The 22,884-nt window shown below is 48.8% G+C and overlaps 11 protein-coding genes across 11 annotated transcripts; 7 read left to right on the forward strand and 4 right to left on the reverse strand.

Annotated features, from left to right (window-relative positions):
- Positions 1-497: 497 nt before the first annotated feature.
- BDV38DRAFT_291289 (glycoside hydrolase family 13 protein) lies at positions 498-2,412 on the forward strand (the record flags this gene model as incomplete). The annotated part of the gene is made up of 3 exons (XM_032061709.1): positions 498-969; positions 1,043-1,802; positions 1,871-2,412. 3 exons carry the CDS (start codon positions 498-500, stop codon positions 2,391-2,393), a joined length of 1,755 nt encoding a protein of 584 aa, XP_031915651.1. The 3' UTR covers positions 2,394-2,412.
- A 1,141-nt stretch (positions 2,413-3,553) lies between these two features.
- Positions 3,554-4,900, forward strand: BDV38DRAFT_269765 (uncharacterized protein; the record flags this gene model as incomplete). Its single annotated transcript, XM_032057026.1, has 4 exons — positions 3,554-3,754; positions 3,804-3,947; positions 3,998-4,068; positions 4,129-4,900. 4 exons carry the CDS (start codon positions 3,554-3,556, stop codon positions 4,898-4,900), a joined length of 1,188 nt encoding a protein of 395 aa, XP_031915652.1.
- An 839-nt stretch (positions 4,901-5,739) lies between these two features.
- Positions 5,740-6,898, forward strand: BDV38DRAFT_280943 (uncharacterized protein; the record flags this gene model as incomplete). The annotated part of the gene is made up of 3 exons (XM_032059422.1): positions 5,740-5,931; positions 5,999-6,625; positions 6,704-6,898. 3 exons carry the CDS (start codon positions 5,740-5,742, stop codon positions 6,896-6,898), a joined length of 1,014 nt encoding a protein of 337 aa, XP_031915653.1.
- Positions 6,899-8,242: 1,344 nt separating this feature from the next.
- On the forward strand, positions 8,243-9,382 carry BDV38DRAFT_280944 (lipase family protein; the record flags this gene model as incomplete). Its single annotated transcript, XM_032059423.1, has 4 exons — positions 8,243-8,336; positions 8,396-8,567; positions 8,640-8,973; positions 9,026-9,382. 4 exons carry the CDS (start codon positions 8,243-8,245, stop codon positions 9,380-9,382), a joined length of 957 nt encoding a protein of 318 aa, XP_031915654.1.
- A 591-nt stretch (positions 9,383-9,973) lies between these two features.
- BDV38DRAFT_280945 (uncharacterized protein) lies at positions 9,974-11,726 on the forward strand (the record flags this gene model as incomplete). The annotated part of the gene is made up of 2 exons (XM_032059424.1): positions 9,974-9,978; positions 10,034-11,726. 2 exons carry the CDS (start codon positions 9,974-9,976, stop codon positions 11,724-11,726), a joined length of 1,698 nt encoding a protein of 565 aa, XP_031915655.1.
- A 722-nt stretch (positions 11,727-12,448) lies between these two features.
- On the forward strand, positions 12,449-13,093 carry BDV38DRAFT_280946 (putative cell surface protein; the record flags this gene model as incomplete). Its single annotated transcript, XM_032059425.1, has 1 exon — positions 12,449-13,093. One exon carries the CDS (start codon positions 12,449-12,451, stop codon positions 13,091-13,093), a length of 645 nt encoding a protein of 214 aa, XP_031915656.1.
- A 415-nt stretch (positions 13,094-13,508) lies between these two features.
- On the reverse strand, positions 13,509-13,858 carry BDV38DRAFT_280947 (DUF2945 domain-containing protein; the record flags this gene model as incomplete). The annotated part of the gene is made up of 3 exons (XM_032059426.1): positions 13,509-13,577; positions 13,636-13,748; positions 13,810-13,858. 3 exons carry the CDS (start codon positions 13,856-13,858, stop codon positions 13,509-13,511), a joined length of 231 nt encoding a protein of 76 aa, XP_031915657.1.
- Positions 13,859-15,318: 1,460 nt separating this feature from the next.
- On the reverse strand, positions 15,319-15,934 carry BDV38DRAFT_241804 (uncharacterized protein). Its single transcript, XM_032054055.1, has 2 exons — positions 15,740-15,934; positions 15,319-15,677 (listed from the first exon to the last, which is right to left on the reverse strand). The coding sequence occupies exons 1-2, from the start codon at positions 15,781-15,783 to the stop codon at positions 15,431-15,433; spliced, it is 291 nt and encodes a 96-aa protein (XP_031915658.1). The 5' UTR covers positions 15,784-15,934; the 3' UTR covers positions 15,319-15,430.
- A 2,038-nt stretch (positions 15,935-17,972) lies between these two features.
- BDV38DRAFT_280949 (uncharacterized protein) lies at positions 17,973-18,608 on the forward strand (the record flags this gene model as incomplete). The annotated part of the gene is made up of 1 exon (XM_032059427.1): positions 17,973-18,608. The coding sequence occupies one exon, from the start codon at positions 17,973-17,975 to the stop codon at positions 18,606-18,608; it is 636 nt and encodes a 211-aa protein (XP_031915659.1).
- Positions 18,609-19,093: 485 nt separating this feature from the next.
- Positions 19,094-19,837, reverse strand: BDV38DRAFT_280950 (NAP domain-containing protein; the record flags this gene model as incomplete). Its single annotated transcript, XM_032059428.1, has 1 exon — positions 19,094-19,837. The coding sequence occupies one exon, from the start codon at positions 19,835-19,837 to the stop codon at positions 19,094-19,096; it is 744 nt and encodes a 247-aa protein (XP_031915660.1).
- Positions 19,838-20,498: 661 nt separating this feature from the next.
- Positions 20,499-22,515, reverse strand: BDV38DRAFT_291294 (isoamyl alcohol oxidase; the record flags this gene model as incomplete). The annotated part of the gene is made up of 5 exons (XM_032061710.1): positions 22,427-22,515; positions 21,981-22,372; positions 21,725-21,929; positions 20,739-21,665; positions 20,499-20,687 (listed from the first exon to the last, which is right to left on the reverse strand). Exons 1-5 carry the CDS (start codon positions 22,499-22,501, stop codon positions 20,499-20,501), a joined length of 1,788 nt encoding a protein of 595 aa, XP_031915661.1. The 5' UTR covers positions 22,502-22,515.
- Positions 22,516-22,884: the final 369 nt, after the last annotated feature.

Genomic DNA, 22,884 nt, shown 5'->3' on the forward strand with positions numbered 1-22,884 from the left:
TGGAGTTGTCGCACCTATTCTGATATTTCTTACTGGTTTTGACATACGTCATTAAATCTAATATATGCAGCACAAATTAAACACAAGTGAGCGTCGCACGCACTCGAAACACGCAAGAAGTAGCAGCTCCATTGATTGATCGACCATCGGCCACGGATCCGCCGAAAGCTCTCCGTGTCGTATCATCATTCGATCAACCTACGAGTGGAACCAGTCTGCTATCAAGTTTCACTGGCTGCTAAAACTTGGTCAGACCCTCAATTCATAAGATCCCCCTGGTGAGCTATAGTTTAGAATGAAAGTCTATAGGCCCGCCATGCACCCACCGATAATTTCTCCGCTCGATGAAGGAGCTGCCCCGCGGTGGGTGTTTATCGGATAACAAGCTGCCCCTCCCAACAATAACAACAAAACATATAGATTAACTGAGGCCTCCCCTCATTCTCCTGTAAATTCAAGTTACTCTAGGAAATCATATACTGCCTAGACGATAAACCATGGCCAAACCCGCCAACCAGATCCACCGCGCCTGGTGGAAGGAAAGCTCCGTATATCAGATCTGGCCCTGCTCCTTCAAGGACTCCAACGATGACGGTATCGGTGATATTCCTGGCATTGTTTCGAAGCTCGATCACATCAAGAACCTCGGGATTGATATTGTTTGGCTCTGTCCCTCGTATAAGTCGCCCCAGGTTGACATGGGATACGATATCGCTGATTATTACGACATTGCCCCTGAATACGGCACGGTCGCAGATGTGGAAAAGTTGATCAAGGGCTGCCATGAGCGGGGCATGAAGCTCCTCATGGATCTGGTAGTGAATCACACCAGTGACCAACATGAGTGGTTCAAGCAGTCGCGCAGCTCGAAGGATAACGAGTATCGGAATTGGTACGTCTGGAAGCCGGCCAGGTATGATGAGCAGGGAAATCGCCAGCCGCCGAACAATTGGGTGTCACATTTCCAAGGTAGGTTTGTCCCTCGATATATTATGCATATCTCTGGTAGTTGGTAGCGACTGTGGGCTGATTGCGATCGCAGGGAGCGCGTGGGAGTGGGATGAACATACGCAGGAATACTATCTTCACCTGTACGCAACAGAACAGCCGGATCTCAACTGGGAACATCCGCCGGTTCGTAAGGCCGTCCATGATATTATGCGCTTTTGGCTGGACAAAGGCGCCAATGGGTTCCGTATGGACGTGATCAACTTCATCAGCAAGGATCAGCGTTTCCCAGATGCCCCGATCAAGGACCCACGTACCCCTTGGCAATGGGGTGACAAGTACTATGCTAATGGTCCTCGGTTGCATGAATACTTCCAGGAGCTTGGTAAGATCCTGAAGGAGTACGATACGTTCAGTGTGGGTGAGATGCCTTTCGTGAAGGATACGGAAGAGGTCCTCCGGGCAGTGAAGTATGACCGGAATGAGCTCAACATGATCTTTAACTTTGAGCATGTCGACATTGATCATGGCAAATACGACAAGTTCGAGCCGGGCAGTTGGAAGCTTACCGACTTGAAATCTTTCTTTGAGACTTGGCAGAAGTTCATGTATGATAATGATGGCTGGAACGCCCTGTACTGGGAGAACCACGACCAGCCGCGGTCAGTCGATCGTTACACGAATGCAAAGGAGGAAGACCGAGTCATTGCATCCAAGATGCTGGCCACGATCTTGGCATTGAAAGCTGGATCGCCTTTTGTATACCAGGGTCAGGAGATTGGCATGGGGAACGTGCCTCTCGAATGGGACATTGAAGAGTACAAGGATATCGACTGCCTCAACCACTGGAAGAGGTAGGCATTCTATTTCCGCTCCCCTTTCTAAACCTCGGAGACCATATACTAACACTAGTCTTACACAGGCTACCAAACGACCCTGAAGTGCAAAAGATTGCCCGACAGGAATACCAGAAGAAATCCCGCGACAACGGTCGTACCCCAGTTCAATGGACGAATGCACCACACGCCGGGTTCACTGGCCCCAACGTCAAGCCCTGGATGTCTGTCAACCCGAACTACGCTCGCGGCATTAACGCCGAGGCCCAGGTCAACGACCCCAACTCTACCTACAGCTACTGGGCATCAGTGCTCGGACTCCGCAAGAAATACGTGGACATCTTTGTGTATGGAAACTACGAGCTGGTCGACCGGGATAGCCAGGAGATCTTTGCTTATACCCGCCAGTATGAAGACCAGAAGGCGCTGGTGTTGGCCAACTGGACTGACGGCACATTGGAATGGGATTCTTCTTCGAATGGCGTGAAGGCGGTTAAGGATGTGTTGCTGAACACGTATGACAGCGCCAGCGACGTGAAGGAGAGGTTTTCTGGTTCCAAGTGGTCTCTTCGTCCATACGAGGCTGTGGTGCTGCTTATTGATGCCTAAGTAGACCTGTCAGTTCTAGAATATCCACCCATTTAATATAAATCCATATTTATGGATTCTGTGAATAGAGGGAGAAATACGGACAGTACCAAAAGTCGTTGCGCGGCGCTAGTAATATAGGACCCACTCTCTACCGCCGAGAAATTTCCTAGGTGACGTGACGTGTCTCTGTTGTTGGTCAAAACATAGCTTTCTACATCTCATTATTTGAGATTTATTTTCTATTTGTTAGTGATTTGGCCCCTGCCTACCTGCCTGCTTGCATAACCACCTAGTATCTGCCTATCTAGGACCTCCGGGGCCATGGCATTCATCCCAATTGAAACAAGGATTCAAGCTCTATCTCTCGCAGCCTGGGGAATCCCTAATAAAGATATTGCTGCATACCTAGGACTTCCACAGCGGACTGTCCAGGACATCTATAACCGTGCAAAGGCCAGAGGGTTCGACCCCACGCAGGATCCAAGGATCAAATTGGAATTCGTCCAAGACGCTAAACGATCTGGACGGCCTAAGATCACCGAAGAAGTCGAAAATTCCGTTCTTCAATCAGTTACCAAGGATGGAGCCGGTAGAGAGAAATCGGCCAAGGCCTTAGCTAATGAACTTGGTATATCTCGTTCCTCTGTGTTGCGTATATTAAAGCGTCATGGGTATGTTATCGCAAAGCCTTGGAAACCTGGACTTATTCCGTACTGACGCTGCAAAGGCTAAGCGCCGGAAGTTCTGCCTAGTTTCTAAGGCATTTTTGAACTTGGAGTATGTGAACGTCCGAAAACGGAAGCGCATAGACCAGTTGCCGAATCCGGTGCGGGTGTCTGCTCTCTTAGCCTCTGATTGGCCAGAACCAGCACCATTTCCCTTTCCGGACCGTCCGATGCTATTTTCGGTCATCGCGAAACCAGGGACGCAAAGTCCCAGGTTCAACGCCGTCTCAACACTCTCAACTTCATGCCGTTCCCGGAAATGCTGAATAAATCAATCAAGCCTCAAGCATGCGGACTTGTGACTATTCCCGCCACCCTGGTGGTGAGAAAATCCACCTCACCAGCAAAGCGACAGCGATCCAAATGCAACATGCACCTGAATGAATTGACCGCATCCTACTAGAGACTCACAGTCGAGCTGCTGGGCCTTACCAGGTCCTAATCTTTGTGAAAATGACTTTCGTTATGAGCCGGTGGAACACAAAGACCATCATCAAACTAGTTGTTGCAGCTTGCTGCAGCTACTTTATCTTCAGTATACTCTTAGCCGATCGAGAGGCATACTACTCGACGACTAGGAATGTGATTCGCGCGGGACAGCACCATCTTACGGAGGAGACGACGTTTGATCATATCAATAATGAGACTCTCGGAGTGAGGTTGTCTGCGCCCGTTTGGTTTATGATGTTCTAATGTCCCATAGTTTCAACATATCTATGCCATTGGCATGAAAGAGCGTACTGATAAACGTGACTATCTCACACTGGCTGCTTCATTTCTCGGGATCCAGGTCGATTGGAGAGACGGCGTGTATCCGGACAATGTTTCTGAGAAGTCTTACCCATTGGTTCGTCTACTTCATTTCTCGCAGGGGTCTTTTACTAATAGTTGAGACAGAAACTGGGTGAGTCAGGTGTGAAGCCCGCCGCCATAGGCTGTTGGCGCGCTCATATGAACACTCTGATCGAGTACGTCCTAACACCAATAACTGACTAGCAACACTATGCTAACGACGGATCCACCAATAGTATCGTCGAAAATCGCTACACCACGGCACTTATCCTAGAAGACGACGCCGACTGGGACGTATCACTCCGGCAGCAGCTCGCCGAGTTCGCGCGAGGCGTGCGTACCTTGACTAACAACCAGCATGAATCCAAGAAAGCGCCGTACGGGACGAACTGGGACATTCTCTGGGTTGGGGGCTGTGCATCGGGCGCACACCAGAACGAAACCGACTTCTATGTCATCCCCAATGACCCCACGGTCCCAAATACCACGATTCGGGGGCCTTGGGAATCTCCAGCAGGACCGTCTATCAAATGGAGACAGGAGCATCCCGAGTGGCCGGTAGACTCCACGCGGTACATCTATCGTGCCAACATGGGTTGCTGCACGTTCGGATATGCTGTGACTTTGGATGGTGCAAGAAGGATTCTGGCCGAGCTTTCCCTCAATTATCTGAACCAGCCCGTGGACAACGCTATGAGTAACTTGTGCGCGGGTAGCAATCGCCCCCAGTTGCGCTGTTATGCGCCTTTCCCTAATTTGATTGGGACCTTCAGATCAGAGGGTTATGTCTCACGAGATTCCGATATTGATCAGTGGGAAGACAGGAAATTCGAGTGGCATCCGTCATTCGCATATAATATGGTCTACAGTACTAGATTGAATATCCACCGCCTGGTCGCGGGCGAGGAGACGGTCTACTCCCAATGGAAGGAGTCGCCTGACCCGTGGTCGAAGGCTGAGGTTAAATTGGGGGAGCTTGAGTATCCAAGAGGTGTGCTGGTTTCTTAACAATCATACATACGACCTGTCAAAGTTTGAAGATATTATACCAATTTTGTTTAGCACCATCCGAGAGTTTGGGGATTTGTTTGATTATTGAATTTAATATGGCGTCTATTTGAGAATTCTATTGATCAGGGTTTCCAAGAGATTGCGACGTAGGAACACAGGGCTTCCTTTATGACGACCTGATTGAATAACAGATTGCGTGTAGTTCTCCCACCCGTAGTTCAACATTTCCGTGAGGTAGCATCGTGCCTATACGCAGGTGGAGCCCAATGTTACTACATTTCCGAATGCGGATTCCATGCCTTCCAGGAGCAAATGCGGACCAGAAAAGAATGCCAGCGGGGCATGCTGTCTGTAACTTCTCCCAAGGATCTCAGAAGACAATGTCTGAAAGTGAACAGAATCCGTTGTCATCTTCAAACGACTTACAACAGCATCCTGACGCACAAACCTGATTGAGCTCTATTCGTTATAAGGCATTTTTACATCTGGTCAGGTCATCGAAAGCATCCGCATAATATCCATACGAACATCTAGACGCACAGAGCGGCTAGCCAAACCATGGTCTATTAGATCAGTGAAAACAGGAACCGAGCTTGTCCCCTGACCAGAGCGGCGGCCCTGAGGTAGCATTGGGGTCCATTCATAATCAAGCCATACACGCCCCCCCCCCCCGTGTTCTCGACAAGTGGTGATGTATGCGCTGTAACTTCGTTCATCTCAAAGTTCACTGCCCCAGTAGATTTAATTATATATCCATTGCACGCCTTTACCTTTGCTTCTAAAGCTGCATGTATCTTTAGAATACATAAACACTAAACATGCGGTCTACATTAAGCATGACCTACACATCAGAAAAGCCAGAGGACCCTGAACGCGGGCTATTGATCAAGTCACCGGTGAATTATGAAACAGATGAGAAGATCGAATACGCCAGTGATCATGAATCCGAGGCATCTACAGAGAGATTGATCCCAGGGCCTAGCTTCTTTATCTGGACTGGGATCAACATCCTCTCAACCGTTGCCATCGTAAGCCCAATCAATCCCAACCACATCTATCGCCAAATATCAAACACTGACCCACATACTCGAACAGGTCTTCACCAACAAATCCATCCTCTCAGACCCCTCATTCCGCAACTGCCAAGTATCATTCGCAGCATATCACTTCTTTGTCACAGGCGCGACATTATGGGCCGCGTCGCGTCCCTGGTGTGGCTTCTTTGTCCCCAAAAGCGTAGCAATCATCCAGATGCTCCCCCTCGCCGCAGCAATGTGTATCCAAGTGATCCTCCAAAACCTAGGACTCGCACACTCCTCCGTCATGTTCCACCAACTGGCCCGGCTACTCCTCACCCCGGTAACCGCTTTACTCAACTATTTGCTCTACGGGGCTAGAATCCCCCGAGCAGCCATCCTCCCACTCATGCTCCTCTGCGCCGGCGTAGGAATGGTCTCATACTACGATTCCCTCCCCACAACCGACGGCAAAGTCACCACTTCGCTCTCGGGCATCATGTTCGCATTCTCCGGCGTGGGTGCAAGCGCAATCTACACCGTGTGGATCGGACACTACCACAAGAAACTAGAAATGAGCAGCATGCAACTGCTGCTCAACCAAGCACCCGTCAGCGCGGGATTGCTCCTCTGCACAATCCCCTGGATCGAGACCCCGCCGACGGTCTCGTTTGTGCCGGCGTCAACATGGGCTCTTATCTTGATGGTAGGTGTTCCTATGGATTTATAACTACAGATCTTTATCTTCGGTACTTGTCCGCTGACATGACTTACTAACTCTCAGAGCGGCATTTTTGCTTGTCTGGTCAATCTCTCCGGTTTCTACATTATCGATGCTGCAGGACCGGTAAGCAGTACCGTCATCGGGCAATTGAAGACTTGCATTATTGTGGGCCTGGGATGGGCTTCCAGCCGCCATATCATCATGGGTCAGAGTGTTTTGGGAATCTTTATGGCGTTGGTCGGCATGAGCATGTGAGTTGTGCTTCTTTTTTATTGATGGTCTTGTATGCGGCTTAGGCTAATTAGGGGTTTTCCAGGTACATGAATATTGTTCTGCGGAATCAGAGCAAAGCTTGATTCGAGATATGGATCTAGGGAAATTGACTTGTTCACGTTGTGGTTACATGGTATGGAAACTCTGGGGTTATGGTTTGTGATAACAGGACTATGGGCATGGCATTTTGCATGATTGAAATTGAATTGATGAAAAATTGCATCGTCCATATTCATGCTCATAAATTCCTAGTTTACACAATTTTTTATTGCATCCTTCACCGAATACTCATTACCAAAACCCTTAGCGCCTGCAGAGATACTACTACTAGTAGTAGAGAGGTCCGTTAGATACAATCTTATCCCGCATACACTAGCGGCCAGGATATAATCACAACGCATTGCACAAAAGTCAGCACTAGCAAGAGAATGACATTACCCGGCTGAAAGTCGGAGCTATCGTGCTGACTTGAAGTAGTATTTAGGGGTCATTGGGGGCTATTCGGCTAGTGAGCCTCGCGGGTGAACCCGAGATCCAGTGGACCACCACTGTCATGTCTAGTCGGCTATAAGCGATATCACCAGCATTGGTTCTATGTTTTGGGGGTAACTCATTTAGCTCAGGGACGCTAAATGCTGACTCGTGGTCTGTGTTGTTCAAAATCGGGAATGGGAAGTCTGACTCGTGAGATTTTAGTTTGCCCTAGTCTTATGCAAGGTAGGTGGTCCTATTCCTGAAATCTGCAAGGAACGGGGGCCAATATTCCTGCCACCGACTAGTAGGCGAGACTGAAAAGATGTATACCAGTGTATCGACCAGAGCAGAGGCTTAGTTGGGGCCATAATTAATCTATCATAGACAGCGTGACAGGGATCTGTCAGCACTAAAACATTGCCCTAAAATCCCTGCAGCATGACTCGGCAGTAGTGATAGTCGCAGCAGATGTTGGTCGCATGGCCTTGGTGCAAGTGATTCGAGCTATAGCTGCATCAGATACTATACAGACATAGGCTTGAGCCAATAGAGGTGGTTACTGGTTTTGTTCATTCGCGTGGAATGAGCGTCCGCAGCGTCATTGCTTATTCCCGCCCTCTCCTGGGGGTGAGATCGGGTTTCGGGTTATGCTGAGACTCAACTCACCTGGATAGTGATATTCATACTGCTCATTGCTGATATAAATACATAAATGGAATGTGAAGCAAAAGCAATCATCCAGACATCGACATCTCCAAGATACCCAGTCTGAGGACATCCGTTCATTGTCTATAAGACACACGTTCATTATCGACACGATACCTAATGTTTATGAGATACCCATCGTCCATCATGTTCGCGTTGCTATTTCTTCTTCTTGGGGCGATCTGCCCTACCCTTGCTCATCCTGTGCCTAGAGCTACTCTGAATAGACTGTATCGCAGAGGTAACTAAACAGTCCTGTTTCTCTGAGGCTTGGCCGAAATGTTAATTGGTCGACTATAGATATCTCTCCATCTCTTGTGACGGAGTTCACCCGCTTCTCGCAATTCGCAGCTTCGGCCAATTGTCAAGGGAACCATAATGGCTCCTCTACGGGGTCGTCAGTCTATTGCGATTCGGGGTATTGCAACACCCTCCGCAAAGCAAGTACTCAGATCATTGATGGATTTGAGGAGTAAGTCCCGACATCCCCTTTTGCATGTCAACAGCGGGAGGGAGACAGAGTAGCTAATACATTGGACGATAGGATCAAGCCTGGTGGTACCACCGGATATCTCGCTCTGGACAAAACGAACAAATACATCGTCTTGACCTTCCGTGGGACTGTCTCCGCGGAGAACCGCAATGCTGACTTGGACTTCCAACAACTTGACGTATCGACTCTCTGCGAAGGATGTAAAGCACACCATGGTTTCTGGGCAGCCTCAGAGGGCGCTATGGACGTTCTCCTGCCCAAGGTTGAGGAGGCATTGAGAGCGAACCCGGACTATAGGATCGTCCTGACTGGACACAGTCTTGGTGGCGCCCTTGCTACCCTTGGAGCTGTTACCTTGCGAAATGCTGGACATACTGTCGACTTAGTAAGTGATCCCCATCACCAGATAATAAAGTATGAATGCTAACAAGGATCAGTATTCCTTCGGTGCCCCATCCGTCGGAAATAAGGCGTTCGCAGAGTACATCACCAAGTCCACTGCCGGCAAGAACTATCGCATCACACACAGCAACGACGAAGTACCCAAGGTCCTCTTCCGGTCGTCCCGGCGCTGGCCACTTGACTCTCTGGTCCCTGAGTATAGTCAGTCTTCGCCGGAATACTGGATCACGTCGGCGAATGGAGTGTCGGCGACCAAGTCTAGTATTCGGGTGATCGAGGGAGTCAACAATGAAGCTGGTAACTTGGGCACCACGGAAGTCACCATGGATCCACATGGGTGGTACTTGGGAGATATGAGCGTGTGTGCCCAAACCTGGAAGGATTGGGAGTAAACAAGGTTGTATATCGCATCACTAGGGACTTTTATCAAGTCGGAGTTGGGTATAGCCATTACGGCGCAACAGGGGCGGATACCATTCTTCTTTTTTTTTTTTTTTTTTTTTTTTTTTTTTTTTTTTTTTTTTTTTTTTTTTTTTTTTTTTTTTTTTTTTTTTTGTCGCTCCTTTGCCCTCTTTTCACTTCTTCCACTTCCTCTCTCTCTCTTTCTCTCTCTTCATTTTGGTCTCCTTTATTGATTTTCATCTTCTTTGTCGTCGTCTTCGGATGTTTTATGTTGCATAATCAGGATGTAAAAAGGCGCATAACCTCTAGCATAGAGACTAAGAATGCATGGTCGATACACTTAAAAGTCGGTGTTTGATAGCAGATTAAGTTCGGCGAAATCCATCCAGTTTTAAACCCTGTCCGAACGGCGATTCGAGGATCCAATCGGAGACTTACCAGCAGGAAAATGAGGGGAAGCTGCCCGACCGTAGCCGATCGACAAAACGACCAAACAGAATAAATATGCTAGTCGTCATCATCTTCGCCTCTTGCCTTCCACAGGAACTCTCCATGGTTTCTTTCCCCTGGTGAATTTCAAGATGCAGTGAGATCTCTGAGTCGGTGCATCGTGTGGAAACCATGTTCTGACATGCGTCTAGGGAATCTTCAGCGTACTATAACCTCGGCTCGCATCGGCGTGCCGTGACCACATCCTCTCCAGAAGCTCAGCTCTGGTTTAACCGCGGATTTCTCTGGGCCTATTCTTTCAACCATGATGAGGCGGCGCGGTGCTTCGAGCGGGCCACTGAGCACGATCCAAATTGTGCCATGGCATTCTGGGGGATCGCCTATGCCGTCGGCCCGAACTATAACAAGGCGTGGCACTTCTTTGACATGGCAGACCGTCAGCATACGGTGAAAAAAGCGAACGAAGCGTTGACACGGGCCACTGAGCTGGCGGACAACGCCACCCCCGTGGAAAGGGATTTGATCAAAGCACTCACTGCCCGATTCCCACCCTCAGACAATATCCCGTCCGACATGGGACCGTTGAACCATGCCTATGCAGACGCGATGCGACCTGTATACCACGCCTACAGCAATGACGTGGATGTGGCCGCGTTATTTGGTGATGCACTCATGTGCATTAGCCCTCGGGGGCTATGGGATTTGGATACTGGCAAGCCCACCGGCGACCACACAGTGGAGGCTCAGAAAGTGATCGAATCAGCAATGGCACGGGACGACGAAGGTCGGGATCATCCGGCCCATTGCCATCTCTATATTCATTTGATGGAAATGTCACCAATGCCGGAGCGAGCATTACCGGCCTCCGACCGATTACGTCGCCTGGTGCCAGATGCTGCGCATATGTTACACATGCCCACGCATATCGATATGGCGGTTGGTGACTATCGCCGTGCGGTCGACTCCAACGAGGAAGCCATAATCGCCGATGATAAGTATTTCAACCGCGACCGTGGATCAGCCCTGTACGTAGCGTATCGGGTGCATAACATTTGCGCCAAGTTGTATGCGGCCTTCATATCAGGTCGGTTCCAAGAATCGCTCTCGGCTGCGAAGAAGCTCGAACAGATTATTGATATCAACGTGTTGACCAGCACCAGTCCCCCGATGGCGGACTGGACTGAGAGCTTTCTAGGAAACCTGGCCCATGTGTATGTGCGCTTTGGTCGTTGGGAGGATATCCTAAACCTCGAGCTTCCCGCTGACAGCGCCGTGTACTGCGCAACAACGGCCAATATACTTTACGCGCGCGGTGTCGCCTTCAGCGCCCTCGGTCGCATCGCAGAAGCAGAGGCTGCCCAGAAACAGTTTGAGGCGGCCCGCGCGACTGTCCCTCCTTCCCGTCTGAACAGCATCCCGGTTAAAGAGGTCGACGTTCTCAAGGTCGGCTCAGAAATGCTTAGCGGCGAGCTGGAATATCGCAGGGGTAACTACGAGGTCGCGTTTGCCCACCTTCGGAAAGCGATTGAGCTGGAAGATGCTCTCCCTTACTCGGACCCGCCGCCATGGATGCAGCCTGTGCGGCATGCCTTGGGTGGGCTGCTGCTGGAACAAAACCGTATCGAAGAAGCAGAGCAGGTATTCCGAGAGGACCTTGGGCTTGCGAAAGATTTCCCTCGTCGCAAGGCCCGAATGAATAATGTCTGGGGCTTACATGGGCTCCATGAGTGTCTGTTGCGCTTGGGCAAGCTCGAAGAAGCTCTCAGCATTCAGGTCCAGCGCGATATCGCCGTCGGTTCCGCCGACGTTCCGATTACCACCTCATGCTTCTGTCGTGTATCGGCAGTCGGAAAAGGGGAGACATGCTGTTCTTCTCATATTTGAGCGTATTTTTAATATCCCGAAGGTCGTTCCCCTCAAGGCTCTTCGCCATCTGACCCCATAGCTCAGCACGGCCATTTTACCTGTCACGTTTGTAGCGCTATACCTCGTTTTTATGATTTCAAGCTGTTAAAATCAAGCGCGCAAGATTAGTTGACCCACTTCGCATCCAGCTCGTATTTAGTCCGACCAATGGTTCGTGATCGAGCCCAGCCCTCAAACTCAACAATCGCCTAAAATAGTAAAAGACCCCTTTTTATCCTGAGAGAAACTGGGACCGTGACCATGGTTAGATGGTGCTTAATTTCCACCACTGGGTTCTGGGCCAAGCCGCAACGATTTAATTGATGGAGAGGAAGAGATTTCATGGTTAGCCCTAACCCGGTCAAGATTAGCCTAGGGACCCAGCTGGAGAAGCATTACCGATTAAGGGCGGCAGTTCTCAGAGAGGTTAAGCATCAGGACTTATAATGAAGCTAGCAAACTCAGTCGCTCACTCCGTAGGCTGCAATTCGGGGCTCTAGGCTGCTAGCGGCATTAGAGAGTTCAAGAACCAAATTCAAGGAGTATATAGAAAGCTATGTACTATCCTGTCTCGATGTCGACTTCTCTCCTCCAGGGAACTCACTCACTCTCCGTCACTCTTTAATCCACCCTCACCGGTCACCACTCCTTTATACTACGTTTCCAACAACCAGTCATTCATTTTCACTAAACCCACCAAAATGAAATCCATCACTCTCCCCATCCTCCTCACCCTCACCGGCCTAGCCGCCGCCCGCACCGATCTCGATGGCTGCACCAAATCCGCCACCGTCAACCAATGGGGCGAAGCCAGTATGATCTGGTACGTGCCCGACACCGGCGAGATCTGCGATTTCCCAGACTGCGGCGGCGGTCGCGCTCCCCCCAAGCACAACCAGCCCGGATGTGCGGCCTACACCGGTACCGAGACCCTGACTCCGAGTTACCTCCCTGGCTGGGGTCCTAACGGCAAGGTTGCACCGTCAACGTCGGCTGTCTCGGCCTCGGCAACGGATGCTGAGTCCTCGGCCACTTCTACTGGGGCCGCTACTTCCGGTACTAAGACCGGCAGTACTTTGATTACTGCTGCACCTACCTTGTCTACTGGGGTTTCGTCTTCGGCCGCTGGCTCTTCTTCTTCTGCTGCTGCTGCTGGTTCTTCTTCTCGTGCGGTGGAGCAGAGTGGTTCGTCGTCGAGCTCTGCCTCGTCCGGTTCGAGTGGCTCGTCGAATACGACCTCGTCGGCGGGTGTTAAACCCACTGATAATGCGGCGAATGTACTGGGTTTGAATGGTGCGAGTGTTCTGGCTTTGATGGGGGGGTTGGTGGGTATCTTGGCCTTGTAGGGGTTGGGCTTGGGGTAGTTTGCAACGATGATGTCGGAAATTTTATTCATTATCCACATAGGACATTCATTTTCTTGGATTATGCATAAAATGTAACGAGTACGAGCTTATTATTGGATTCAATGCATTGGACGTTTCAAACCTTGTATACTATGAAATATAACTCGGGTGATCGACTGTTGATCTTCATGATCGTCATTATCCACAGCGGATCAACACGACACAGTACGGAGTATACTATCTAGATGAAAAAGATATACATACACATTCGAATTGAGTAATAGATAAAAATAACATCATCATATACGAGTATAGGATAAGATCATTCATAATTCCAATTCCCAAAACACCCTACATACTACAGTACATACAAAGCCCCATTTAAGTAAATTCAGCATCCTCCCCTCGCCAAACGTTACTCAGCAGGGCCAAGGATATTCTTTTCATAAACAGTTGTGGTCTTTCCGGTATTCTGGTTCTCAATCTATCACAAGCAAATCAGAACCTTATCAACCCCCCTAGTTTTTCTTAGATGAACTCACCTCATATCTAGGGTTTTCCTCACTCGCATCAACGTTCCGGCCAGCTTGGGTTCCGGGCTCGGTGAGAACAGACTGGACGGTGCCGATACTTTCGGAGGTCCTTGAGTCGGGACCTTGATTGGGATTGTTAATCATTCATTCATACAGGAGACTCGAGATGAGAATGAGACATACCGCCGACAGGCTTGTAGATAACACTCTGGCCGTTTCTGTATTGAGGCATTTTGGGGGGATTGCACTGGGCTATAGAATGTGAATTTGGATATAGATATCTCGCTTGATTATGATGGAATCATAGAACTATAGCTTCCAACTCCATTTCTGCGAGCAATTTATATCCAAGATCCCCCCCTATGGTTTACAATGACATCGATATTACAACCCCCCTTGGCGACAGAATATGCCCCTCTGTCGTGATAATATGATGCCGATCTTACGTCCCTGTCCAGAATCCAAGGAATATCTCCGACTGGACAACTCTATCTTTAACAAGAGTCGTCGATTGAAGATAATGCCATCATGACGTCAAACCTTGTCTGGACTCCAACGATCGCCCAATCTTCATAATACCGTTCCATTCTTTGACACTAGAACAATCCCCAGGGAAAGTCGATTCTGAATGTTTATTCGTAGATCTACACATTCTATTCAGGAGGTTGATCTCCGAAAACTACTGAACTATGTCACGAAGCGAACAATGGCCGATTGGACCCACCACAGCATTCAGAATTCTCGGCCTTTCCGGCAAGGGAGGTGGAGGGGTTCAGCCTTCAAGGTATCGGATCTCAATTCTGCCCGGTTCGCTTGGGGCTTTTTCATGTGAGTCTAACTAACTCGTTCGCTTACTTTGCAGTAGAGGATCTTAAAATAGGTTAGTTGATTATTTATCGGAGTTTAGTAAGTTGATTTGCGTGGATTCGTGGGATTAGTAAATGGTTGGTAATGCTTTGGGGTTCAACCCTTCGGGGACTTGTTCTACTCCGGGGTTATAAGTTTCCTAACATGTGTAATAGTATATGTAAAAATTTAGAAAAAAATGTTAGAAAATAGTGAAAAGGTGGATAAAGTTCTGGTAGCTTTTCTGGAATTTCTAGGGTATCTTGTCGGATTTTAGTTTGATGCCGATAGAAAAAATGCAGCACACATGGAGATATATTTATGTATCACAGCTATCGGACCATGTATACGTAGAAGGAATTTACGAATTGACAGATCGTGCTTAGCTTTAGTAATTCCTTAAGACAGGAAGCAACATATCCAAGGCCTCGTCACATTTTCTCAAGTTTTTCTAGGATTTTTTTTATAGCCATTTATGTGTAGTTTCAGGTTCAATCGATTCGGTGACTCGGTCAAGTTCCTGGCGAGCCGAGGCTTCAAAGAGTTGAACCCTAGCTTGAGGTGCAATCGGAGCGGATTCCCAACTGCATCCGAACTGCTACGGATCGGGGCGGTTTTTGTAGCCAAGTTGAACCCCAGTTCTTGGGTTGCTGCTATAGTACTAAGTCCACTCTGTGCAAGCGGAACATGGTCTGCTCAAAATAACCAGTGTCGATTGGATACATTCATGTCTAATACTACAGATTACTCGCCATTTACGACCGCGATGTTAAGATAACAGTCATCCTAATCTTACGTGTCGCTCATTTTTTTCATGGAGCTACAAGAAGCCCGACTCTCAGAAAATAAACCCTATAATGCGTATCTCCATTGCTTTTCTCGGCATTATTTATTTACGTACATATAAAAGTAGAAACCAAAAACAACAGTGTCGATTGTAAGACTTGATAAATATATGTCAAGGCGTCGTAAGCCCTTTATGCGGCGCACGTCCGATCTTATTCTCGCCAGGTTCGCCGCCCTTCATCGTTTGTCGATCGGCTTCTGAAACGACTTCTGGGCGTCCTAATTTGATTTCGCCATCTATGGCTTGTCGATCACCCTCTGACACCGCCGCTTGGCTTCTCTGAGGTGATAGCGACCGAAAGGCGAGCCAAGTCCCGCCGATCACGGCGAACATGCTTAGGATAGCTGTATTGCGGGATCTATGGGGTTATATTAACTCGAGATCGCTAGAGGAGCTCATACGTTTAGGTGTAATACAGACCTGGTTGCGGGCGATGCGCCCTTTCCGAGAGTAAGATTTGGCATGGTGATTTATAATGTTGGTTATCGGTGAAGTTCGGGAGAAGACTCGTGGAGAGAGTATGGCTGTATCTTTAAGGTCTTCTTTCTATCATGTATTTAACAAGTAGAGTTATTTTTTCTCCATATGTTCTCGAATTGTCCCGGTATATCTGCCACTGGAGATGAACTTCAGTCGGGAAGCGTTTCGCCACCCATGACAGAGCAATGACATTCTGACCATCGATGCACTGGCCAACTCTTCCATCTTATGTCTAGATTCCGGGAAAACACAGCCAACACGTCATAGTGGCTTTACTTCCAATGACTACTGCCTCAATATTCATTAGAACTTGTGAGTCCCGACCCTGAGAAAAACTTCGCAGCTGGAGAGAAATGTCTTACACCGTGCACAATTCTGTTCGTAGCCACTCCATTTCAGGGAGAACATGCGCACAGAGTGATTGCGAACTCGGGGACTTGTCAATAGAAGGTTAAAATGAGAAGATCGGGTTTGTCCTCAAAGCCTGGCAGTTGAGCCAAACGCCGAAGCAGACGCCGAGCAATGTCTGGTGATATCATACAAGATAAATGAGTACATTAGATATATCGACTGGCATCACCATTTCTCAACCTAGAGCTTTCTATTATTTAATTCTTAGCAAAACAAACCTCGTTCATGTTCAACTCAACGCTCAGCTGACTGGATCAAGTCTTAGCCAGGATTGTCTGTAGCGCTTGGTGATATCAGTTCTCACCGAAGATATAAAAATAAGTAAATAAGTAAATGAGGGAAAGGAATACATAATAACCTCGGTGCCAATTATGTCGTCCGCTATGGGACTTCCCCCTAATGGGGGCCATTGCTCGATCAAACCTCGCGAGAGACGGTTGCCTGTCGGCTCTTTGAGTGACTTGAGACGATGTCCGCACTGTTAGAGATATCTATGTGGGCAGTCAGCCTAAGCTTCGAGTATAGTTAGGGTGAGCATCTCAGCCCTTGGCGACATGTCTTCTATGTCGGTCACTAACAAACATGGGCGCAAAGTTACTGAAAGCGCATCGGTAAATTGGAAGTTCAACAAGATTGCGACAGTCTTGCTTACACACATTGTAAGAAGTTTCATCACTTTGATAGCATCTTCATCATGTAGGATGCTTAATGACTGGGTGAAACGCTGGATTCAAGAATCGCAATCTTGACAGCCCCTGATCCGGGGAATTGCACTCGGACGACGAGATCTTAAGGATGCAGCTTAGATGAACTTTAAAAATGAAGGGTTCATATATCTCTGTGATCATGGGTCCCAGCCAGGGTATTAGTGCTTGGCTAAAGTTCTTTATGTAACTTCCTCCGGAAAGTTCTGCCAATACTTCTGATGAGAAGAGCGGATAATAGTTTTCATTGCTTGAATTTGACATATGTACTACGATAGTCTATCGTAGTTTGTTTTCCTGCATCCAAAATTTATCACGTTTGCGATAGCGTTTTATTCCCCCAGTCCGAAGTATTGGTTGTACAGCATGACAAGGCCCAAGTATCATAGGGGCATGGGAGATGAATTCCTGGGGCTTCCGATATCCACTCGAAGCAGGGAATCGACGAGTGCCATGCGGAAAGTTGTGACATGGAAGACAAAGAATAAAATTGCAGGATGATAGCTCAATCATTCCACTAACAACGTACCGGGCCGCTCATTGGTGCTCTTTGTACTCCCTAATTAAATCTCCGTGGCGCCATTGGCAACCCTGAGTCTATCAGGACTGGAGAGAGAGCCTCCAAGAGTATAGAGATGTAATTCACAACAGAGCAACAGTGCAATGATTGGGCTGGATACCCAAAGGCCACACTTCTATAGGCAATCGCCTATTATGAATACCGTCAATCTCGGCTCGGTCTCGGTGCTTCAAAGTGAAAGACAGTCTTTCAGGGATGTGAACCAAGTCATCCTCATCGATTTCCTATTAAGGATGCTCAACCCTTCCCCTAATATTCCTCGGAGGGGAGAGTTGATATTCAATTCCCTTCTATTCACATACCAGCTGGCTCTGGTGAATATGGTGTCAACGTTACTCATTATTTAGTCGCTCTTTACCACAGTCTATTGCGTCTTTCCATCTCGATTGTCGCTCCTTTCCTTTCTATAATCCTATCATCCAACCTTCTCGTCATTCTCTCGCTAATCACACTTTGAACAAAAGAGGTCCTCGCCACCATGAAGTTCCTCAATGTATTCTTCCTCTTCTATGCCGCCCTGGTGGCGTCAGTTCCAACCACCAATAGCAAAGCCGAACGCGATATCTCAAACGAATCCCCCGACACTCTACCTATCATCTGCAGGTGGGACTGGGATTGCCCCCGTCAGCAGCTCTGTTGCAAGGGTCGCTGCCACAGAACTGGAGATTGCAGTCACGTTCCGCCCAAACTCGAGGTCGCCGGCCCTCAGACTTGCACATGGGCTACGGACTGTCGTCCTGGAGACCTCTGCTGCAACGGTTACTGTCAAAGTGTTTATGACTGCAGACGGATTCCCCCGAAGCCCCCAGTGAAAGATTCTCAAGACCCTGTGGACAATAAGAATACCCTTGAAACCCTGGGCGATGATGAACCCGTCGTCAACGACTTCAACAGGTCCCAGCTTGATAAGAGGCGCTATCGCTCGCCAGAAGATAAACCTGACGACAAGCCTCGTACTGAGTCTAGTATTCAGGGTCCCCAGACAGAAGCAGCCTGCAAACAGTGGTGGGATTGCGGAGTTAGCGGGGAGCATCAATGGATGTGCTGCAATGGAAAGTGCCTCAAGTGGTACCCTGGATCGACACCTTGGGTCCGTCCAAAATGCTTGAAGTAGTGAAGATGCCTTTGATGATACATCTAAGGGCTGTGCTATGAAGTACTTGCATCCAGGACATTCATGGGACTTGACTGGTTTTTTGCTGGATTGTGAAACCTTAAATCCGTGCAGGCACTGATTGCTGACAACGTTCTTTGACTTCAAACCCAACCATGGCTAAATAATTATTTGCGATCTATTTGGAGGCTGGCTGGGGTGACTAGTTCATTCTCCTCTCTTCGATAAAGCACCTTCCTTTGTCTTTCTTACTGGATAAGGGCATTATTCTAATACATTGAATACTATCTCACTTGCTGCGAACGTAGACAGCACGGTAGCAGATGTAAGATTCTTTTGTGGCCAATTTATCTGCGCTATCGACAGGGTTGGATCATAACAAGTTAACAGCAATCTAAGGGTCCTCTAGACTAATATGATTTCCAATTTCAAACTTCCTTTCAGACCAGCTCAGCTGCACCAACTTCGAAGACTCCATCCAACATCTACAGTTCCATATCATAATCACTATTCTCGACCTCCTCATCCTCATCCTGTTCATCCTCCTCATACCCTTCTAACCCAAACGTCTTTGAATTCAACTCCAAAGCATAAGGCTGTACGGAATCCCTAATGGACGCCCCCATATCAAAATCCTCCGTCATCCTCGCATTCTCCACGCTCTCTTCCTCACTCGTCTGCGCATCCCCATACGCCAGAGACCTCGACACAAACGCAAAGAAAGACTTCGTCCCAATCCGCGTATGACACTCCGCCTGCAAGATATGATTCTTCTTCCAATGAATCCGATCACCCCTCATCTCCAGCGGCGATGGATCCGGACTCGGCTCGGCCGTCTTATCGTAGTAGAACTCTTTGCGCATCACCCGGTTCGTGAAGTACTCGTTAGGCTCGAAATGGAACACAAGCACGAAGTCGAAGCCCTCGAGCCACTCGACGCGGATGTCGATGAGGGACCTCAGCGGGCCAAGGTCAAGCTTAGTGACTAGTTTGCGGGTCTCGTGCTCATTGCGTAGGGCTGTGAGCCAGAAATCCCGGATAGGGGGATGGTGGGTTTGAGTGTCGCCCGTCCAGCCGGTTGCGAGCTCCGCACGACGCTGGTAGAAGGATTTGTTGTGCTCGTAGTGCTCCTTGCGGGCTTCGTGAATGTCTCGCTCCCACTGGGCGTTGAGTTCGTTTTCTTTGTCGTAGAGGGCTTTTAGGTCGGGTTGGCGGTTGGCGGTTGCCATCTTGGTTGAGAGTTTCTTTGACTTGTTGACTTATGGGGTAGATCGGGTTTTAAATCTTTAGGCTTGGTGTGAGCCTGTTGTGGTGGATACGATATTCGAGATGTCGTCTGTCTAAGAGGCTGGGTGGTGGTGTTGGTCAGGCAAAGACCACTCTGCGAAAAGTGGTGGAGACAGTTGGAACACAAGGCTTGAAGAAGGCGGTAAACATGAGTTTTATAGAATAAGCATAAGATGCTCAATGATCCAATCTTTCTTTTCTTTGTGGTTTATATCTGTACAAAGTCATTCTTGTCTGCGGTTTCCTAAAGAGTAACCCCATTTATTCACTGCAACGCACGGAAACAAGACTGCCACTAGAGGATCAACAAAGACACTATTCTTTTTCATCATAAATAAAGGAAATAATTCCTTCTTTTTCTCGGTGAGTCATATGTGTTTTGGTCACGTCACATCCAGAATGAGTGAATATAGCTCTGAAGGTAGGGATCACACTGCATGATAGGTCCGCGCAACAAAGCTCTTAATACTCGGCTTGCTCCTCTTAAGGCTGCCCTACGTTGTCAAATGGCTCTACTACAATCTTGAGATGAAATCTATTATACAAGATTATTAATTGCAAGAGCTATTGTACATGAGCACATAATCCACCTAGGAACACTCTCTACCTTCTCCCATGACAAAGAGGACCGTAAGTCTCACCGGGGAGGCTATCTTGATGCCAGGCCTCACTACCCACACAGGCTGGACAGTAGAAAAGGCTCTCCGGGTCATACTTTTGCTTGATCAAAGACAGACGCTTGTAGTTGGCACCGAAGAAGTCTATAGCCCAGAGAGGATCGTTCCGGTCGGCCTAAGAACTTATTAGCTGTTGTCAACATTCCAGGAGATAGGAACAACTCACCTCGTTCATGTAACTGCCTAGCTTCGGAGTCAGGGCCCTCATCGCTCCGCCCTTCTTGTAAGTAATATCATCCTTGACAGCTTGAGCAGTGGACTCGTCAGCCCAACCCCTGGCTACAACGTTGACCATATACGTCGAGCGCCAAGCTGGATTGACACCCGAGAAGCGATCTTCTCCATCGGTCAGCACCTTTCCACCACCGACCAGTTCCACACTGTTGATGGTGTACTCCTCCGGTGCCCCAGCAATGACACCGATCATCTTGCGAAGAAAAGTGCGGTTCTTGGTCAGGGAATCCTTGTCGAACATCCGAGAAGTCAATGCCGAATTGGCCGAGCCAGTGGATTGATGAGCCCCAGACATGGCGTTGTAGTAGGCCGGATACGAGGGGAACTGGAACCACTGGACCGAAACAAAAAGCGAGGTGCCGTTGTACTTCTGCAGTTTCTGCAAAAGAGGTGCAAATGCCACCTCCGCGTACTTGCGAGATTTACCCATGGCTGCTACAGCATGGACGTATCCAACCGTCTGGTTGCCGAAAAGTGCCATGGGGCCGTTGACGGACCAGGTGCCGTACCCGGAGAACCCAGCGTCGGATATGGACGGATACTCGGTGTGGATGTCTGTGACTGCTTCCAGAAGGGCGTCGGTGTTGTTTCCCAGTGGCATTATGGCCAGTGACTGAGCCACGACAGGCTTGGAAGGATACGCCTTTACGACTGCGGAGGTCACAACGCCGTAGGTGCCACCGCCACCGCCTCGGATTGCGAAATAGAGGTCGGAGTTCTGGCACGCGTTGGCCGTCACCGTGGTGCCGTTGGCTAGCATGACTTGCGCTTCGAGGATCTGGTCTGATCCTAGACCGTAGTCACGGCTTGCAGGTGAGTGCCCGCCTCCTTGAATATAGCCACCGATACAACCCACGGTCTGTTTTGTATCGTTAGATGAGCTGTGCTCTTTAGTATATCAATGTGGGAGTAACTTACGGGGTCTCCTCCCCCAACGATGGTCAGGTTACGTTTAAATACCTCCTGGTAGACGTCCGACCAGACGTAACCACCTGCGATCGTGAACGCAGCGCCGGTCCAGTTTGTGTGTTTACACTGGTCCGATGGCACGTAGTTTTCATGATAGGTAATTCCTTTCTGGATGTACTTGATCCAGATTTGTAGCGCGCCGTAACCCTCAGACCTAGTAGTGGATGAGCCAAAGTTACCCTAAACCGCGAGATGCCATACTTACTTCCCGAGGATATCATGGCCGGTATTTCTGACAACAAGACGGATGTTGTTCTTCTTCGCAAACGCCATCCCGGTGGCTAGTTCTTCCGGCTCTGTCGCATTGATAGTGTACAAAGGCGACTGACCCAAGGTACAGTTTCCAGGCTTCTCTCCCGAACTGAGATCCACGGGCGGACAATTGTCATCTGTAGGATAGATGTATCCTACGGGTGACAAAGACTGCCAGGTTTCATTGGACCATTGCGAATAGACATAAGCACACTCCTCATCGTTCTGGTAGGGACCCGGATAACAAGAAATGGCAGGAGGGGTGTTCCTGATCAGTTTTCCAGATACCGACACGTTGAGCGCATTCCAAGTGTCGAGTGATGGCCAGCATGAGTCTCCGGGTGTCTGCTGCGTGGTCAGTATCCACCGTCCGAGATGCTGTTTCTTTCAAAGACGCACGCATTTACAGGAGCCTCCGGTGTTAGCGTAGGCCAACCCGGTGAGGCCCAATAGTGACCAGAGTGCGGAACGCATGGTCGACTGTTCAAACAGATCTATTGTAGGGGATGTTCACGAAGGAAGAACTGAGCTGCGGTCGGGATTGAATCTAAATACTTCCCCCTATTGGCTACGGATACGAGAGAAGCGACATAACCGACATGATTTGTGCAAAGGTTGTGCATGGGTTCGCAGTGAATCGCGTCTTCGTATGAGCAAGAAAGGTCTGATTGGGCAATTCAAGGGTGTTACATTGGTCTAGTCTACTACTTAATTAACATCGACTCACTGCTACCGAGGTCGGAAGAGGCCGCATCCCGGATCATACCAGGCGTCGATTTTGAATGGCCGACTCAAGTTACTTTATATCTTATTAGACCGATCGTATGGTAGGTTTCGCCTCCTTTCTGCGCTCTTGC

Source organism: Aspergillus pseudotamarii (assembly GCF_009193445.1).
Source record: "Aspergillus pseudotamarii strain CBS 117625 unplaced genomic scaffold BDV38scaffold_15, whole genome shotgun sequence".
NCBI lineage: Eukaryota > Fungi > Ascomycota > Eurotiomycetes > Eurotiales > Aspergillaceae > Aspergillus > Aspergillus pseudotamarii.

Bases quoted from the DNA above. Each gene is read 5' to 3' on its own strand.
- BDV38DRAFT_241804 (XM_032054055.1), bottom strand. From the start codon at position 15,783: ATGCCAAATCTTACTCTCGGAAAGGGCGCATCGCCCGCAACCAG. The intron at 15,678-15,739 runs GTCTGTATTACA...ATAACCCCATAG, and splicing joins GGCGCATCGCCCGCAACCAG to ATCCCGCAATACAGCTATCC.